Source organism: Heterodontus francisci, chromosome 13, assembly GCF_036365525.1.
Source record: "Heterodontus francisci isolate sHetFra1 chromosome 13, sHetFra1.hap1, whole genome shotgun sequence".
Classification (NCBI taxonomy): domain Eukaryota; kingdom Metazoa; phylum Chordata; class Chondrichthyes; order Heterodontiformes; family Heterodontidae; genus Heterodontus; species Heterodontus francisci.
In genome coordinates this window covers 102751376-102772376 of record NC_090383.1, presented here as the reverse complement: position 1 = coordinate 102772376, position 21001 = coordinate 102751376, and the positions used below count along the sequence as shown (strand labels likewise).

Here is a 21001-nt window from a genome sequence, read left to right as displayed (position 1 = left end):
TTTTGTTCCATTTTAGTGCAAAATGGCTCAAAGAACCAAATTCTGAAGCAGAAGAACTTTTCCGCATGGTAGCTGAAGTATTTATTCACTGGGCAAAATCACACGTGAGCATAATATGCAGTTATTTTTTTCTTTAATAAAGCAACGATTCATGTGTTTAGAATTTTTTTGCAATCTTACTTACTGTCAATGTATATGTTTTTCAGAATTTCAAAAGAGAAGAGCAGAACTTTGTGATACAGAATGAAATCAACAACATGTCTTTCCTCATCACTGATACAAAATCCAAGATGTCAAAGGTTTCAAATTTGTCGTGAATTTTTTTGAGCTATAGTGCTTTGTTTTACACAGAATTTCTGCTGTGATTTGCAGTTGGAGTTGCATTGGATTTAAAGTTACAGTAATTTATATTTTTAATATATTATTTATTCATGCATTTATTGGACGTTAATTCAGCTGAGCAGTTCTAATGACTTCACAGTGGATGATAGAGAAGCTTTGAGAGCATTAGTAAGATTGATAATATTCAATTAATCCTGACCTGCACTGACAGATGCTTATTGCTCTTTATATACTGTAATACCATCTTTAATATTCAACAGGTGAACTATTTGCTAATTGTTACCTAATGAGTGCACTGATCTGGGCTCATATCCAAAGCAGCCAAATGGATTGGAAATCTCCTATCTCGAAGGGTTCTATCTGAAACAAATTTAGAGTATTCAAACTTCAGCCCTTAGATCAAGTGGCCATGCTATAACCCATAATTTGGCGTCAACTGGCAATAAATGCAGAACATGAGACGGTTTTTCTTCAGATTTCTCCATAGCTCTATCCTACTTCTGTAATCTCCTTCAGTTTTTCATCCCTATAATTCCTGATCCTCCTGCTCTGGCCCTTTTGTGCACCTCCCCACTTGCGCCCCACAATTGGTGGTGGACCCTTCAGCTACCTTGGCTCTGATCTTTTGAAAAATGTGATAACAACAACCATTTTCTCTGTCACATAAATAATGTTAACATGACAACTATTTTTCTTCTTTTTGCTTTCCACAGGGAGGTGTGTCTGATCAAGAAAGGAAGAAGTCAAAGAAGAAAGGAGACCGCTATTCTCTTCAAACTTCACTCATTGTTGCAGCACTGAAGAGACTACTGCCTATTGGCTTAAATATTTGTGCACCTGGTGACCAGGAACTAATTTCGTTAGCTAAAAATAGGTTTAGCATGGTATGCAGACCACAATTTAGATTTTATTTTTTCTGAGTTATGTTTCTCATCATAACACCAATAGGCATTAATATATTGGCAAGAATATCAATAGTAGGGTCTAAAGCCTAGAAATTACTCCGCACATTATATTTACCATGCACACTAGTTGTGTGGCGATGCCCAGTAATTTTGTTCCTGAGCAATAGCACTAGGTTTTATTTATTGCTGTGCTCAAAATTCCTGAAGTATTGCAGACAGTAGTATTGCCTAATCTGTGTATTATGATGTTTCAGGTTGCTGAAAGGCTGATTATTGCCATTTAAGGGAAATTCTGCCCAAATTCTTGTACCTGCCAGTTTGCAGACAAGTGCTGTATCATTTCAGAAAAGCACTGTAGCATCACAGGGATGTGTCTTTGTGCCAGTTAAAACATTTACACCAATTTAGGAATTGCCTAATAACTTATATTTGCTTGAATAACAGGATAAGAATCTGTAGTTACAAGATGAGTTAGTGCACAAACTGATGAAGGAGGAATAGAAAGAATAGCACAGGGTGGTCAGGGCGATCAGGGAGCCACTTAAGATGCATGTACAGGTTCCACAGATACCCCATATACAAAAGAAAGTGGAGCTATGTGAGAAACAATTGAGAAACAATGCCTCAGGAGGCTCAGAAAGTAAGAAAGTATGGTGCCTGTCATATCTCCAGGCACTTCACATACAATGACGTACTTTAATGTGCAGTATTAGGTAGATAAATGCAACAATCATATTGCACATAGCAAGATCCCGTGAGCAATGATAAGAATGACCAATTGATCTGCCTTTTTGTGGTTTTGGTAATGGGAGGAATGCCGGCTAGAATACCAAGAGAATTTCTTGCTCTTTTACAAATAGTGCTAATCAGATATTAAATCTTCTGTCGCAATGCAGCAGACCCTCAGTACTGCACTGTGCTACAATCTGCTGACTCAGAGATAGAAGTGCTACCAACGAAACAAAGCTGTTGCACGGCAATGTTGAGTAGGAGGCTAGTGACAGATCTGTGCTGCCTGGTGCAAGATGCCAAGCAAGCATAGTAGCTATCATAGGTTGCATCCTGTCAATCACTGAACTTACTGATACCTTAATCCACTATGTCAGTGTTAACATCCAATTGTATATGGAGCAGATGCATCAGCAGGGAAACGTATTTAAGATTGTAAGATAGCACTTACTGAACTAACATTATCATTTATTTACCTATATGCAATGCAATGGCTTAAGCCGAAGTGATATTGCTCCATCAACATGCATCTGATGTGCGACCATCACACAACATAATGAATGTCAATGCCCAGTATCTTGGAAGCTCACATGGTGCATTGCTTTCAAGTCATTCTCGTTGCTACTATTGTTCGAGCGGGAAACACGGATGTGGCACTTGGATGAATCATAGAATGATACAGCGCAGAAGGAGGCCAGAGGCCTATCGAGGTTTTGCAATGCAGTCATGGATAGTGACATCTTTTTACACCACTTTTCTGCTCCTACAGAGTGCATATGCAATGAAGCAGATCCAAGAACCAGATCATCATAGGACACAAGAGTGACAGCTTGAAGCAGTACTTCAGATATTAGCATGGGTCAGAATGGGGGAGGTTAGGGACAGTCTTGCAGGGGTCCTTTTGAACCATTGTGAGGGCCACGGTTTTGCAATTTTAATGGACGAATCAATCAAATGATGGAAAACAATCTCTAAACTGCGTAAAAAATGGAATTTGACATTAAGTAACCATAGACCAATGGACCTAATTATAAATATCAAGAATTACAAAGTGCAATTCCCAGGGAAAGATCCCAAGATCTGTATTAAAAGAATGGAATTTAACTAATTTAATTCATGCACACTGGGAAATTTGTTGTTTGAAGAGGCCACACTATGTAAGATAATTCTATGAAAGAACAAGAGGTTAACCATGAAAATGAGCTGTCAGGAGAGCAACAAATGTAGAAAGGGCGACTGGTAAGGCATGTTCTCATAGAAGAATTCAATTGAGTTGCACAGATGACCACTGAAAAAGAGTCCTGAGGACTGATATCCTCTAGTATCCCTAGCTTCTATTATGTTCAATGCTGTGCAGTATTATGCTTATTTCTCCATGATAGTTTACTATTGTCATTTATGTTTCATGGACTTAAATAATAAATCATTAAATTCTACAGTTTTAATTTAAACATTTTCTTGGTCCAGTAGTGCATGCAGTCAAAGTATTCAGGGAGATGTGGTGCACCTCTTTCTCCTTGAATACCATCTATGAATTCAAGCTTGTGCTAATTGTTTATTACTGCTCTTCAGTGACTCTGCAGTTGATTAGCTAAGTCGGTTGGCTGCAGGTGAGCTCCCTGGGATTCCAGTGGCATTATACCTTCATTGGCCTGCACTGTGAGATAGAAATATTCTGTTGCCTTCTGGGTCTCTATGCCTGCTTGGTTTCTGCCATGACTACAGGATGATGTGATGGTCTGGTTTTGCCATTGACTTGACAGCCGCCTGCCTATTCTACTCTTAACATGTGTATCCTGAAGAGATAATTAACTGGAATGCCAAGTCTGCATTTCATTTGTGGTCTCCTGTTACAAGTACATTCATGCAATTTGTCTGATATCATGGGCTTGCGTGTGATATCCAAGGGCATTTCTGCTTCTGTGTCGCCAGTAATTTTCCACACATTAACTTTAGTGGGTGAGAATCACAGGCTGGAGAGCAGAATACACTGACCACACTGTTCTGAGCTTGCATTATCTATCATCTCCAATCATTGCGGGCTCCTTTTACCGTCAGTTGTACCATATTCCTTTCATTCTTAAATATTCTGGGGTCCTCCAAATTTAGGTGAGCTCCTGCTATTGACAAAAACTTTGAATACTTGGCTTGATAATTTTCTTCAAGTCACGCATCTTTCTCTGGATGACCTCCCAGTTCCTGTGGACACCCAACACCGCATCACCTGCTCAGTGATCTTGCTCTGTGTCAACTATTTTATGGAAAGATTTGACCAGCTATATGTCAAGTTATGTTTCGTTTCTCCTTCAGTCTTTCTATCACAGCTTTCCAGGACTGGTCTTTAAACTGCACTTTCCTTTGGTGTCTTGTGTTCCTTTTTCAATGGAAGTTGCTCTGCAAGCAGCTGGAATTGGATATGCCATGTCGTTTAAAAGGCTTAAGTACCTGGTTCCCTTTTTGAACAGGCATTTAGCAGCATTATTGCCAGCGTGTCTCTCTCGGATTCCAGTTTTGCTGTCATTATACCGAACTTCTCGGTACTCCGCTAATACAAAATACTGCATTCCTGCATGGTCACTTCAGCCCATAAAAATCTTAAGCAACAATGCATTGAAAGTAATTTCTAGGCTTAGATTTCTAACTCATAAGTGGTTCTATTGGGTGATACATGATAAATAACAACACAGGGGAAAGATTGCACTACTCACTCCTGGTGTTAATAGAGTTGTACAAACACCTGAGGGAGACTGCCACATTGACAGTTGGTGTATTATTAACTTATGTCTCAGAAATAATTGGACCAATGTAACTCTCAATGATCCATAACATCTCGTACAAATATTTTGGAAAATTCATTTTAAGATGTTGCTGGAAAGTACAACATGCTGCTCTACATAGAGTCCTTGTTATATTTAGTTGATGGATTATAAGAGAGTTACATGATTTTGTGGGTCTTTTAAAGGTAGTTTGCTGAAACTTAATTATTTTTCCTTCTTAAAACAGAAAGACACAGAAGATGAAGTTAGAGAAATAATTCGCAATAATCTTCACCTTCAGGGGAAAGTAGGTTGCTGGTGTTACTGTCCACTTGCTAAGCAATTGCTGTTTTATGTGTATTTGTGTAATTGCTCTCGATTGATTGCACCGCTATGCTAGAGCATGAATTATGTACAAGTTTCATTGCAGTCACTGTAAGATCTTTTACCTGCTCATTTCACACATGTCTGTCTCTCTCTTCCCGCATGCCTGCATGCTGCCTTTCAGTATCGAGCCTTTATTGCAAGGGACTGCTGAAGACACTAATCATAGTTCTGAAATGGATGCAGAGCAAACCTTCCAAATCCATCTCGAGGCTCACTAACTCAGGTCCAGATTTGCCAGCCACTTATATTTATAAAAGCTTGACATGCAAAAACACCCTACTAGGCTGGGCATTATAAGCAGAAGTCAACCAGCTCCTTTCCCTGCTGTAACGAAACCTTTGTTTGACCATGTGTCCATGAAGAGACACTCAAAGATCCAGTCAGAGCATTTTGGGATGTTGGTTGCTAAGCCCAGCAAAGGCCCGAAAGAGGCAAGACCACTAATATGAATGGTTAGCTTGGGTGCTGCAAGCTGTTTTGAGACATACAGGGTAGTCATGTAAGTCTGAATAATTTGCATTGATTACCAATAAAAGGAGACACTAATCTTCTGTGGGCTGTTGATGTTCTATTGTTTAATTTTATTTTGCAATAGAACTATACTTCTTGTGTATGTTCATAAAAAGACTTGCCTTAGTAGAATGTGCTGTCATAATTTATAGCTTAACGTTATAAAATGTCATATTTATAGTTCAAATGTGAATGAATAATTAACATTGATATTGTTTTGTATATAATTGGTCTACAGTACTTTGACAACAACACCCCAAATTTGGATAAGAATTCACATATGCCCCGGGATACCTTTTTTGATTCGCTTACATTCGTAAGGTTGAATTTTACCGGCCCCTCGCGCCGCGGGTCGCGCGCAGGGGGCTGGTAAAATCCTGCAGGGAGAGGCCCGCCTCAACCTGCGACATTGAGAAGGGCCTGCTGTAAATTACTGGCAGCGGGGGACCTCGATGCGGTCCTCACGCTGCAGGCCGGTGACACCCCAATTAGAATATGTTAAACAATACTTACCTCTGCAGATTATGCAGCTCACCACCTCTCCTCGGACACTGCCTGATTTTACTTTGAATGGGTGGCCGTCATGTGCCGTCCCACTCATGATTAGAAAAGCCGGTGGGTCATCGGAGATAGAACGTTTCACGACAGCAGGTAAGTTCCGTTTTCAGGGGGCCCACTCTGCATACTGGAAGGGAGGTTGGGATACTCAGGGTCTCAGTCTGCATCGTGGAAGGGAGGAGGGGGGATTACAGGGGTTGCAGCTCTGCATTCTTCAAGGGAGGAGGGAGGGAGTCTGGGATTACGGGAGGGAAAGCTCTGCAGGCATGAAGGGAGGTATTGTGTACTCTCCCTCCGTAAACAGTGTACGCTCTGCATTTGTTTGTGTTTGTGAAGGAGCAATGGCACTCCAGTCACCCTGTATGTGGGGAGGGTGCCAGAAAGGGTAGGTGCATTAAGGTTATATAGATGATGGGGGCAATCGATTCAGCTGATAGGATCTTGATATGGTCATGTTGTGCCACTCTGAGTGTTGGCCAAGATGGGCAATGCCATGGCACGCCACATAGTTGATCCATGAAAGCAGCTGATGTACCCATCAACACCAATCCCTGCCCTGTTAGGAACCTTGGAATACATGAAGGGTTCAACTTTATTTATCACATGGAAATAGGTGTGGCTCATCCTACATTGTGTGATCCTCTGCTCCTGAGGATTCATATGTGTCAGAGGCAAAATCAACAGGCAGGTGTGATCCATGTAGAGGCCCCAGGTCGTGAGCAGCAGCCCCCAAGGGGAGCTCGCCATTACGATTGCCGTGCACCTACAGGCCCCACATGACATGCCATCGGATGTCTGAGCACCAGTCTCAGAGGCGATTGCGCATGTCGAGAGGGGGGTGACATGTCTCTGTGTGCTGCTCAAAGATGACCTGCAGCCCATGGGCTTCGGTGGACATCATATGCTGCGGTCCTCATAGTGGCAGTGGTTCTCAAGCTTGATGCCTGTGCAGCTTTTCAGGGGCCCACCAGAGACCTTTGTGGGGTCACACAGTCAGCAGTGCACTGCTGCATCAGTGTCCTGCACCGGAGGGTCAGTGAGTATGTCTGCTTCAGGACGAACTCTCTCAGACAGGCCCAGAGGGCTATCAGTTTCGGCACCATGCCGGAGAACCATAGGTTATAATGTTCATGTGGCTGTCAGGCCTCCCGCCAGGCTACCACCTGCAGACGTCACCATTAAAGGAATCCTCTCAATCTGGGTGAAGCTGGTATGTGATCACCGCAGATGCTTCATGCAAATCTGTGACCGCTTCTCAGGCAGCTGCCGTGACACCTGGGACTTGTGCCAGTCCCAGCTGCCACCGCTGAACTGACTGATAGAGGGGTGGCTTCTTGGAGATAAGGGCTATCCTTTGCAGACATGGTTTTTGACACGAGTGAGAGATCCATCACTGCTGCAGAGGAGAGCTACAACGCCAGTCACTGAACTACAAGAGCCACCATTGAGCAGGCGAGTAGCATGGTGAAAGAGCGCCTCCAATGCCTGTATGGATAGGGTGATCCCCTGTACTATGGGCCAAAAAGGCCAGCTCCTTTCGTTGTTGCTCTGCACAACTACGCACCTAATAGGGGCCAGGCCTGGCATGATGAGGAGAGACGTCAACAGGATTCCTCCTTGGACTATGAGGCCACTGAAGACCTACAATATGAAAGATGCATGGGAGGGCAGATGGCACCCAGGCTCTTCACGCAGGGCTGGTAGTGAGGTAGGGATGTATGGAAGTAGCTTATCAGACAAAGGCTGTCTGCACCATAGGAACCAACATGAGCTCCGCAAGCCACACATCACCTTCGTTCACCTGTTGTGCTCCAGTCCACATCTGCAGCGTCCCTGTGTGAAGCATTAGAGGCAGCAGCTAACTGAGCCAATGTCCATGTCACTGCATCCGTGGGGGCACTCATGAGTAATGGTGGCATGGCAATGATGTTATTGCATACGTTGGCTCTCCTGAAGGGCAAATGGTGCAAAGGGATGTGACATTAGCACTACATGCTGGCACACAGAGAAAAGGACACACATGTTGGTGAGGAACATGTGGTGAAAGACATATTTACATTGCTGTGACACCCGTGCATTCCCATTTGTGTCAGTGTGCTCTCTGTAAGCGGAGAGGTTGCCCCTTCTTGGAACCTCTGCACTAGCAGCCTGACTGGAGGAAGGCTGCTGATCTGATTGCCCTTTGGCTGTGGATGACTTTGGCGCTCATACCCTGTGCACACGAGGCTTAGTGGGCCCCAGCTGACTGGAGGAGTGCTCGTTCATCCCCTTCCAGCATTGGATCCTTTGACGGCAGATGGCCCCACGGCTATTCACCTCCTCTGCCATCTCCAGCCAGACTGCCTTGTTCAGGCAGGAGGGCCTCTTCTTACCATCACTGGTGAAAAGGACCTACCACCTTGCCCGCACAGCCTGCAGGAGAGTGAGCAGGGAGGCATCACTGAACTGTGGGTCCACCCTAGAACACCCCTCTGCCATCCTCGGCTTTTGGTGTGGTCCTTTAAATGTAAAGGTGACTCCACCATGTAACAGCTCTAACTTCTGGCTGCAAGGTTTGTCTTGCACATGCTTGAAAACCAATGGAGGACTAGTGAGGAAATCTGTACTATTGTCATGGTTTTTCAACTATTACACATGGACACATGTTCACGAACACTTTGCTTCTGCAGCAGCTGATCATATTTATTGGTGTAATATTTCTAATTGGCAATGCAGCTAGAATATGAACATGTTTTCCTGTTTTTTTTCAACAAAGATCATATAATTGCAGTTACATGTGTTTTCACATAACAGTTAGCAGAGAAATGAATACAGATTCCAAATGCATATTAGTCTGCGGCTTTTCACAGTCAGATGATTAGATGCTCATACGAGGTAATTATTTTTCAATTATGGTTTTATTTCTGTTGTATATTTGCCTTTTATGGTATATTTAAGTCTCACGTCCTGAAATGTGCAAAATTAAGATTATTCACCCAGGTGCGGCACGCCTACATAAAGGAATGTTAGACTTGAGTGGGAGAAGAGGCAACTTCACAGGATACTGGGACACAGCAGGGTAAGTATGTGGCAGCAGAGCGGAAAGTGCTGGGGTAACTCAGCAGGTCAGGCAGCATCCGTGGAGAGAGAAGCAGAGTTAACTGTCAGGTCTGTGAACTTGGTCAAGTTAACTCTGCTTCTCTCCCCACAAATGCTGCCTGACCTACTGAGTTTCTCCAGCACTTTCTGCTTTGCTGCCAGATTGACAGCAGCCCTACTCTTCAGCAGTCAGGTAAGTATTTCTTTGACAGCTGTCAGGAAGCAGGTGCTGGGGCTCTTAAAATAGGGCCCCGGCACCCGCTGCACAACTGTCAAAATGTCTCTCACTGCGTCGAATGTCCCGGCTCACCACACGTAATATGGGGGGGGGGGGGAGGGCGGCTCGGTGCAGTGATGCTAATGAGCCCCCGCACGAAATATCGCAGGGGCTCTGCGGCTGCTGCTAAATGCGGGCACCCCACTGAGTTTAAAGGGCGCCGCTGCACAGTGCGACGCCCGAATAAAATGCAGCCCGTATTGTGCAATCAGAATTTTTCTTGCAAGATAGCCTATTATTGCCTTAAAAATATGTCAAAGTAATGGGAATTTGCACTGTACTAAGCACATTAGTTTGCCTTCTGTGTCTCCAATGTTTTTAGTGCTGCATCTTATGTAGTTCGCACATTATGTAGAAATGAGTTTAGAGATACTTTTTATAAGTTAAGCAAATACATCAGATCATACTGAATTTTAATATATACTAAGTTCTCAAGTAATTTGTAATATCTCTTTGAAGGAAAACTGCTGAATATGCAGCCTTTTTCATATAAATACCAAGATTGCAGTTTCCGGGATATGAATATGACCTTCCGTTAACCTGCAGTGAATACATTACAGCATTTCAGTGTATCCAGAATCAGGTATCGATGGTATATAAATAGTAAGCTTCAGTGTCTGACATAATGGGCTGGATTTTGCAGTCAGTGGCGAAGCAATGGCACTTGCTGCTGATCTTGAAGAAAGCTGCCCACAAAGATCTAGTGATCTCTGTGGTACAGACTTCCCCTTTTCCAATGACAGTTTAAATCTGGCACCAAATCAAGGGGATCTCCAGGTGTCCTGTAGCAGTAATGTCAGCAAGCAGGGTAAGCAGCCAATCACATTGAAGTATTCTCACTGACTGCAAACCAGGACATTAAAAGCACTGAATCCCCTCACTTTTAATTTAAATTTTCAAATAGCAAAATAAATGATTATGATTGGATTAAGATAGAATGTAAAGTATTATAAACAAACTTTAAAAATATTATTTTCAAACTTTATGGATTTTTTTTATCATAATGGAGAAATTTGACCTCCACAAATATAAAATTAGCTTTTCAAGGCCAGTGAGGATGTTCAGAGGTGATTATGAACTTAGTATGCAATTAAAAACCCAGTTACACCTCTTTCAACAAGGTTTAACTTTTTCAAAGATTTTTACAAGACTAATACTTAAAAGTGGTAGTTTTCATCAATTCACTGTTTGCTTAGGAACTGCACTCTCAGGGGACCTCAGTAGTGCACCCTCTGGAGGAGCTTAGAATCACTGACAGCATTCGCTGCATTTTCACGTTATTCTGTGTAAATGCGCACGCCCAAAGTTGCTGTCAGTTTCAAAGTTTCAAGAGAGCAATGCCAGCAAACGAAGACAGTTTCATTGTCATTATCACTGCAAAATCAGGGCCACTGTCTGTGCCTAAAACACTTAGAATAAAATCACTACCTTAAATTGAACAATACAAAATAATACGAAAATTAAATGAAATGGCAGTGATCTCAATGTTGCAATCTTAATTCTAGCTTAAGATTCAATAACTATTATATGCCATTTGGATTTTGCTTTTGCTTTTGCATTTTTTGTTGTTAACCTGTCTCAGATTTTGAGCTTGTCTGCTTTGTTATAATTGCCAGGATTTGATTATCTTTTCAGATGCTGCTTTCTATAATTGCATGATTGTAACGATCCTCAGTGTTGATATAGAGGTTACTCATAGTCTTCAATCATTTAAAGTCTTTTCAGCTTTGCTTTGACATCAATACTGTTTTCATTTTAGTGAAACTGTGTATGTGATAAACAATTAAAAGTGTGTAAGGCTTTAATTTGATCTCAATGTTCAGATAATATTCAGAAATCATTAAAAACTTCATCCTTATAGCGTCTGATACCATCTGGACTGCTGCTATTAAATACTGCCTTACTGCACATTCCCAACAATCTTTATTTCTAAGTGTGTATTACAGTGCATAAAGTAGCTTGCCGGTTTTTTTCATCCTACTTTTCTGATCTACTATTTAAATTTGAATTGTTCAAACTCCAAAAGTGGCTAGATTTTAACGCAATGGGGTGAGTAGTGCAATGGGGTACTAATTGAAAACATTTATTCATCTGTTAGGTTAGAGATACTGCATACTAAACTAAACAGGATTGAGTGTGAGCTTGTGTAGATATATCAAAGGAATTTGTGGTGCTTTGTGGATGGTGTTGTGTGATCACTGACATTTGTCCATTCCTGCAGTTGGAAGATCCTGCCATTAGGTGGCAGATGGCCCTTTACAAAGATCTACCTAACAGGAATGAAGATACATCTGATCCAGAGAAAACGGTGGTCCGTGTGCTGGATATTGCCAATGTGGTGTTCCACATGGAGCAGGTCTGTTCTCTCTATTTAAGATAAATAATCATAATTCCAATGCACAGAATTCCTGTGAAGCTGAGCTTAAGTTCGTAGAGGTTAAGTGGGGAGGGTGGGGGTAGGGGGTTGGCAACCACAGGAGGGGGATACAGAGGAACTGGCAGCAAGTGAGAAGAGCTTTGTGGAGCCTGCTGTGGTTTCTTTAGAGACGACTGATTAAACTTCTCTATGCCTAGTACCAGTGAGTGAAACACACACAGCACACGGCTCTGCCTCTTGGTACCTTTGTATTGCGTCTGAGTCCTGTGTACAAGGTAGAATCCCAATTTGCATGCCTACTGAGGAGCCCGTCTGAAAGAGGCAATGACTTTGGTTTTGTATTTCCAGGATTGGTTGGAAATAGCAGTAGGTTTATCAGGAGTGGGAAATGTAGCGATCTTTGGAGCACGATTGCTTCATTCCTGCCTGCGAGTTCATCATCTGCATCAATTGTTAACATTCTGTAAATATATACAGGGAATGTTGTATTGCTTGTGGATGAGGAAGGCCATTCAGCCCATCTCAAATCATAAATCTGAAATGACTCTACACTCTACCCATTGCTGTATTTAGTAGTTTCTTAAATTATCGCCAGGTTTGTACATATACAACTCTACCCAGATGTCCATTCCTAAGACCCAACTTCAATTTCCCATTTCCAATGGGAGCAGGGTGGGGGAGGGGGTTGGATTAAGGGTTAAAATGGAAGCAGCGTCCTACTCACGGGATCTACCTCCACTTTGCGTTGCATGCTATGTTTGCCCAGACAGGCATGGGCCTTATTGAAATGCAAAAGTCAGGGTTGATGATGTCGTTCAGACCCTGATGATATTCTAACGTGCAATCACATGTTTGACACCTGGTGCTGGCCTTGGCAGGGAAAGCTGGTGCCACTCAGAAGAAGGTCCAGGCCCAGGAGAGGGTCAAGATGATAAATAAATGTAATTTTTTACTGTTTTGTTGTGGCTCAGGAAAAGTAGGAGTGCTCCTGCAAACCCCATAAGGAAACGTTGTGCCTCCGCTACTATATACTTCACCTTCCCCGAATGTGATCTCCTGCGAGCTTCTCCTCCCACACTCCACCCCAACGTACATATTTGACTATTTCTTTAGGTCCTATATGACAATCTACCATTGCGAGATTTATGTTTCATACCCACCAGCCTCCACGTCATTCACTCCAGGTTGGCGGGAATCAGCCCTGCCAGATTGTAGAGGGGCCCATTGATTAAAAAACCCAGGGTTTCTATTGGTGCGGCCATGCAAGCTTATTGCGCAACCCCCGCCCCCACCCTCTCCCTGGCCTGCACTAGTGCCTCAAGTTAAAATCAGGGCTCTGGATTTGATTACTCTCTGCATGAAGATAGCAGTCCTAAAATTTCCTTTTACCAGTTTGAATCTATGTCCCCTTGTTCTGCTTCCACTGTTTAATTGACAGTAGTTTTCTGAATTAGAGTTTTCCGCAACATTTACTATTTCATATACTTCTATAAGATAACCACACAAACTCCATTTTTGTGACTGAAAAGGATTTAAATTCCACATTATTGGGCGCATTTAAAGTTCCTGTTCAAATGACCTAACATCTCTATTATATCAAAGAAAGGAATTTCATATCAACACACAAAATCCAATACGTGTCAATATCCCACACTGTGATTTCAAATACATTACAGCTTGAAGCCTTCAAATACTAGTCACCTCGTGTACAATCTTATTTTAATGCATCCTTAAACACGGGTGAGGTTCCAGAGGACTGGAGAATTGCTAATGTTGTCCCCTTGTTTAAGAAGGGTAGCAGGGATAATCCAGGTAATTATAGACCGGTGAGCCTGACGTCAGTGGTAGGGAAGCTGCTGGAGAAGATACTGAGGGATAGGATCTATTCCCATTTGGAAGAAAATGGGCTTATCAGTGATAGGCAACATGGTTTTGTGCAGGGAAGGTTATGTCTTACCAACTTAATAGAATTCTTTGAGGAAGTGACAAAGTTGATTGATGAGGGAAGTGCTGTAGATGTCATATACATGGACTTCAGTAAGGCGTTTGATAAGGTTCCCCATGGTAGGTTGATGGAGAAAGTGAGGTCGCATGGGGTCCAGGGTGTACTAGCTCGATGGATAAAGAACTGGCTGGGCAACAGGAGACAGAGAGTAGCAGTGGAAGGGAGTTTCTCAAAATGGAGACGTGTGACCAGTGGTGTTCCACAGGGATCCGTGCTGGGAGCACTGTTGTTTGTGATATACATAAATGATTTAGAGGAAGGTACAGATGGTCTGATTAGCAAGTTTGCAGACGACACTAAGATTGGTGGAGTAGCAGATAGTGAAGGGGACTGTCAGAGAATACAGCAGAATATAGATAGATTGGAGAGTTGGGCAGAGAAATGGCAGATGGAGTTCAATCCAGGCAAATGCGAGGTGATGCATTTTGGAAGATCCAATTCAAGAGTGAACTATCCAGTAAATGGAAAAGTCCTGGGGAAAATTGATGTACAGAGAGATTTGGGTGTTCAGGTCCATTGTTTCCTGAAGGTCAATAGAGTGGTCAAGAAGGCATACGGCATGCTTTCCTTCATCGGACGGGGTATTGAGTACAAGAGTCGGCAGGTCATGTTACAGTTGTATAAGACTTTGGTTCGGCCACATTTGGAATACTGCGTGCAGTTCTGGTCGCCACATTACCAAAAGGATGTAGATGCTTTGGAGAGGGTGCAGAGGAGGTTCACCAGGATGTTGCCTGGTATGGAGGGAGCTAGCTATGAAGAGAGGTTGAGTAGATTAGGATTATTTTCATTAGAAAGACGGAGGTTGAGGGGGGACCTGATTGAGGTGTACAAAATCATGAGAGGTATAGACAGGGTGGATAGCAAGAAGCTTTTTCCCAGAGTGGGGGATTCAATTACTAGGGGTCACGAGTTCAAAGTGAGAGGGGAAAGGTTTAGGGGGGATATGCGTGGAAAGTTCTTTACGCAGAGGGTGGTGGGTGCCTGGAACGCGTTGCCAGCGGAGGTGGTAGACGCGGGCACGATAGCGTCTTTTAAGATGTATCTAGACAGATACATGAATGGGCAGGATGCAAAGAGATACAGACCCTTAGAAAATAGGCGACAGGTTTAGATAGAGGATCTGGATCGGCGCAGGCTTGGAGGGCCGAAGGGCCTGTTCCTGTGCTGTAATTTTCTTTGTTCTTTGTTTAATGGGCATGATAAGGATAAATTCAAGAATTGGTTAAAGCCTAAGATGACTGAATCTGTTAAAAATGGTCACACAGTTATAATGGTAAGACTGACTTTTGCATTTGTACTTAATACTCTAGGTTGAACATCCCCAGAGATCTAAAAAAGCTGTCTGGCACAAGTTGCTGTCGAAGCAACGTAAACGGGCAGTTGTGGCCTGCTTCCGAATGGCACCACTCTATAATTTACCACGGTAGGAGCTGATTGTTTTCCCCCCACCCAGGGTAAAAGAACTTGTATCAACCATTTACATTTCCTCTGTGCAAATCAGATTTTCCTTGTCACAGCAGCAGGAAATATTCATAACATAACAGTCAGGCAGAATGTGTTCCAAATTGCAAAAGAATGCATTTTTATTTGACCGACACAAGGTATATTTACATGCACATTTATCTTACTAAATATCCTAAGGCACTTCACAGAGGAGAACTGGATACAGAACAATCAGTGTTATTATTGAAGAGATGGGTGTTGAGGATGCTTTTGAAGCCAGAGATGGAAATAACAATGCAGAGGTATTTAGGTTGGGACTCCCAGAAAATGAGTATGGCTGAAGACACTGCTAGAAGTCATGGATAAAGGGACAAGTGAATCCACAGGAAGCCAGTGGCTGAGCCTCAAATGGCATGTGCTGGGATGATGGAGCTTGCAGTTGGCCAAGGACTTGGAGGGATTTATAAATGAGGACAAAGATTTTGAATTCGGAAATGGGAAGCCAGTGGAGGTTGGCAAGGACAGATGTGATGAGCAAGTGTAACTTAGTATGAGTTAGGATTTGGGAAGCAGCATTTTAGACAAGTAGGAATTTTTGTAGGGTGTAGATAGGGAAACGACTGAGTATGGCACTGGAGAGGTTTACTATGGAGGTAACAAAGGCATAAATAAGGGAGGAATGTTGATTTAAAACTGGAAACAATGACTGACAAACTGCACTGTTTGCTTTTGCAGACAGGCTCAGCCATTGAGCAGTCAGTGCACCTCCAGCAGCAGATAGTAACATTTATATTGACCTAGAGTGCCTCTGCCTTTCTAGACACTGGTGAAACTCAATGCTCAAGGCACTTTTACATTGCTGTGCCAGTTTTGGGACAGCCTTGCTTTACTGACCATCTGGTGCTACTCGCCCATGTTTACTTTGCCAGCACTGTACACCAGTCAGAAGTGGAGCTGATAAAGACAGCAGCGGTTTATGGCTGCAGAAAAAACTGCCGCAGGAACAAAGCAAATTTGTTGTTTAATTTTTTCCAAGTGCAACTGATTGCAGGAGATGTCATCGGCTGAACTTCAATAAAATTAGGCAGATCCCAGAACCTTCAGAGGCACCAATGCAGGCTTATGTACCACTATAACACTGCTGACAAATTTGGGATTACTGTGAGCAGTAGCACCATTAGGTAAATGAGGCATTCGCACTATCTTCCTGCTTCATAGGAACATGGGAACAGGAGTCAGTCATTTAGCCCCTTAACTCTATTTCACCTTTCAGTGAGATCATGGCTAACCTGTACCTTAACTCCATCTACCTGCCTTGGTTCCATAACCCTTATTATCCTTACCTAACAAAAATCTCAGTTTTGAAATTTTCAGCTGATTTAGCCTCAACAGCTCTTTTGGGAAGTGAATTCCAGATTTTCACTGCCCATTGTGTGAAGAAATATTTCCTGACATCACCTGTGGACAATCTAGCTATAATTTTAAGGATATACCCCCTTGTTCTTGACTTGCCCAACAGAGGAAATTGTTTCTCTTTATCAATCCCATCAACTCCTTTAAACATCTTAAAAATTGTAATTAGATCAACCCTTAATCTCCTACGTTCAAGGAGAATACAAGCCTAGCCTATGCAACCTCGCTTCATAATTTAACCCTTTGAACGCCAGTTTCATTCTGGCGAATCCATGCTGCAGACTCTCGTCGGCCAATATATCCTTCTGGAGTTATGGGGCAGGATTTTTAAAGCCCGCTGGGGGCGGGAGCGAGTGCGTGAGCAATTTAAAGATCGCGTTCTCGGTGGTCGGCACTCGGTCCCGCCAGGTCCGGAAGGTGACGCCATTTTTAAATGGATGCTGGGGGGGAGGGAACGACAACCCCTCCAATTAGGTGCCTGTTGAGCTTACTAACAGGTTTGTCAGCAGCAGTTATCAATTTTTAAAGGAAGGGAACGTGGAGAACGCCATTTCTGGAAAACAGCTGGGTGTACAAGTCGCAAACACTGCGGGGGGGAGGGGCCATGAGGGCTATGGGAAGGGCTGATTAAGATAATGCAGAGGGCCAAAATAAAGCTCAGCTGTGCCAAAAGTGCCATAGAGTAGTCAATTCTGGAGCTATAAGATATGCATTTCTCAGTGGTGAAAGGCAGGAATCCGGAGAGGGACATGAGGCTACTGGTGTCACTTGGGCAGCTGAATTTGGCAGGAAGAGGCCTGATGAATGCACAAACGCCAGCAGAGAGAGTTCGGAAGGGGACAGGGTACTCTGATATTGGACAGAGCAGGCAGGATGAGCTGCAGCAGATGCAACCTGCTGAACAGCAGGAGGCCAGAGGAGCACAGCAGAAGGCTGCGAGGGGAAGAAGGCACTACCCAAGACATCAGGTCTACTGTCAAAGAGTTGGCTACCTGCAAACAACAGAGTGCCAGTTCCATAGGGGTCTCGCACCTGTGTGCTCTGACCCAAACGACCTGAGGCCTTACAGCCTTATGGCGGTTCCTGACCTGCAGCCGTCAATGTCACCATTGCCCTGAATTTCTATGCAGCCGGGTCGCTGCAGGGATCAGCTGTGGACATAGGTGGCATTTCGCAATTGGCAGCTCATCATGCCCTCAGGCAGATGATTGATCCATATTCAAGAGGGTGGGGGATTACATTCACTTTGACACAGATGGGTCAGTACAGGTACAGAGGGCTTTGGGCTTTGCTGCCATCGATGGATTCCCTCAGGTCCATGTCGTCATGAAGGCACCCAGTGACCGGCCAGTGAGATCCATCAACAGGAAGGGCTTTCACTCCCTTAGCGTCCAACTGGTCTGTTTTCACAATGAGCTTTCTCCATGTGTGCGCCCACTTTCCTGGCAGCTGCCATGACTCCTTCATCCTCTGCCAGTCCAGCAATCCAGGCTGCTTTGGATCTTCAGTCCACCCCCCAAAATGAGTGGATGGATCCAAGGGTACAAGGGAAATCCCTTGAAAAGATAGTTACTGACCCATCTATGGGAGCCCCAGACAGAGGCAACCAATGCCATCTGCTCAGCCATTGGGCTTCTCAAGATGTGATTCCTGTGCCTGGACCAGTCAGGTGATGTCTTTCGACACCCTCCTGCGAGGGTGTCGTTGTGGTGGTCTGCTGCACTCTGCATAACATGGCCCTCCAGAGAGGTGTGAACCTTGAGAACAGTGAGGCCTTAGAAAGAGACAGCTCATTGGAAGAAGAGGAGGAAAAGGCGGAGGGGGATAACACTGAACAGAGAGGTGTCCCTGCTGCATGACGAGGTGGCCTCCTTCTGCCGCGCTCTGGCAAGGAGACCTCCTTCCTCCCTCACAGCTTCCAGCATTAGGTCACGATCAGCATCGATGAAGCGGGGTCTGCTATACTCAGTGCCAGCCCTCCAGCTGACATCTCATTGCCCTCTGGTGTTGTAGAAGACAGATCTCTCCCTCAGAACAATCCGCAGCCTCAGTGATGGCTGCCATTAGAGTCTACATGAGTTCCACACTTCATTTGACCCAACTCCATTCCCGACCCCACTGGCTCTAAAAGGCAGGATACCCGTTTCCATCCCAATTAAGGGCTTACCCATTTGAAAACCTGAACCCAAATCAGTTTTCCACCGGAGACGAGTTTCTGACCTCAAACTGGACCCAGTTCCTGTTTCCTGCCTCTGTAACGAAAACCAGCCCATGGTGCCCAGAAATGAATGCAGTTTCTGACAGAAACTTTCTGTGCCACTGAGTGCACGCGAGACAGCCCCTACAAATTTTCTTTCTCAAGGGTGCTTGATATTTGTGCTATATTTTACAATTGTGTTATTTTGAGATTAACTTATAGATAGATACCTACATTTATGAACAGAACTTTAGATGAGAGATTAACAGCCAATTTATGTTGGTATAGACATTCTTCTTTATTATTAAAAAAAACTAATCAGATTGAGGCGGATGAAGAAATCGAGCTTGACGTGAGAAATGACCAGATATTGCTATAGCAGATGGCAGTGACTGACAAGGCAGTGCTACAAACTGGGCTCCAGATAACAACATTCATTTTTCTAATCGGTTTAATATTATACAGAAAGTAATACAGTCCTAACGTAATAAGCAAAGCAAATAATCTTGTCATAACTGTCATTGATGTATTCCCCTTCAGGCACCGAGCTGTCAATCTCTTCCTTCAAGGCTATGAGAAATCCTGGATTGAGACCGAGGAACATTATTTTGAAGACAAGCTCATAGAGGATATAGCTGTAAGTAACACTTTGCTGTTGACCTTTGTGTAGTCTTATGTGCGTGGAATCAAATAAGGTATTAGCAACGTAGGGCAGTGTCATATTGACTTGTCTTTACTTTTATCTTTCCACCAGTGCAACTATTCCATTGTCACTTAACAGTCTACAACAAATGTCCTTTTCCATTGCTCTGTTTCGTTCGGGCAAAGGTCACAGTGATTCATTGATAGGGAATTCCTTTCTGTACTATTTTAGCAAAGGCATTAACCCATTTTAAAAAAAGGAGAAATTAGCGGACTGAGGAATTTCATACAAACATGTTAACATTTGTTGTGACTGCTGCACAGTAGCATTTCAATGCAAAGGAAAGATTTAATTTTATTAAAATTGCATTTAATAACTGATTCGCGAGGTAGACAAAGATTATTGTTGCAAAGTTTTCAGGTTCATTGTTATATGGGCATAACAGTATTCCTTGAAAAGTTACAGATTTTTCATAATTGTCATTCTGGAATCTGCGGACAGATATCCTTGCTCCCTGCAGGTCAGACACAACACCAACTTGCACTCTATAATGTAACGAAGCATCCCAGAGCACTTCACTATTAGGGGTAAAGAAAATGGGCTCCATGTGGTATCAATAAACAGCTGAGTGCTCTGGATACAGCAAAGGATACAGGTCCTGACAACAAGCCAATTGCAGCGCTGAAGAGCTATGTTCCAGAATTAGCTGTGCCTTCAGCCAAGCAGTTTCAGTATAGTTACAACACTTGCATCTATCTGACAATGTGGAAAATTGTCCAAGAATGTTCAGTCTACAAAAAGCAGGACAAATCCAACCCAGTCAATTACCACCCCATCAGCCTACTCTTAACCCTCAGCAAAGTGATGGAAGAAGTTGTTGGCAGTGCTATCGAACAGCAATAATATGCTCACTGATGCTCAGTTGGGTTCTGCCAGGACCTGTCGGCTCCAGACCTCATTACAGCCTTGGTCCAAATATGGGCAAAAGAGCTGAATTCCAGAGGTGAGGTGAAAGTGACTGCCCTTGACATCAAGGCAGCATTCAATCGAGTGTGGCACGAAGAAGCTCTGGTAAAACTGAAGTCAATGGTAATTGGGGGGAAAACTCTCCAGTAGCTCAAGTTATACTGAGCACAAAAGAAGATATTTGCAGTTGTTGAAGGCCAATTATCTCAGCCCCAGGCCATCACTGCAGGAGTTCCTCAGGGCAACAGCCTAGGCCTAACCATCTTCAGCTCATTCATCAATGATCTTCCTTCCATTATAAGGTCAGAAGTAGGGCTGTTGGTTGATGATTGCAGAGTTTTTCGTTTCATTTGAAATTCCTCAGAAACAAAAGTAGTCCATGCCCTGAAATTCTCTATCTAGCAGCAATATG

The 21001-nt window shown here is 43.5% G+C and overlaps 1 protein-coding gene across 1 annotated transcript in view; it reads left to right on the top strand.

The window, feature by feature from the left end:
* Positions 1-21001, top strand: part of ryr2a (ryanodine receptor 2a (cardiac)) — a 707940-nt gene that overhangs the window by 566355 nt on the left and 120584 nt on the right. Inside the window, exons 69-75 of the mRNA XM_068045285.1 lie at positions 17-104; positions 207-299; positions 1056-1226; positions 4980-5039; positions 11764-11898; positions 15238-15350; positions 19521-19617. Of these exons, the coding sequence (XP_067901386.1) occupies positions 17-104; positions 207-299; positions 1056-1226; positions 4980-5039; positions 11764-11898; positions 15238-15350; positions 19521-19617 (757 nt within the window). The remainder of the gene's footprint in view (positions 1-16; positions 105-206; positions 300-1055; positions 1227-4979; positions 5040-11763; positions 11899-15237; positions 15351-19520; positions 19618-21001) is intronic.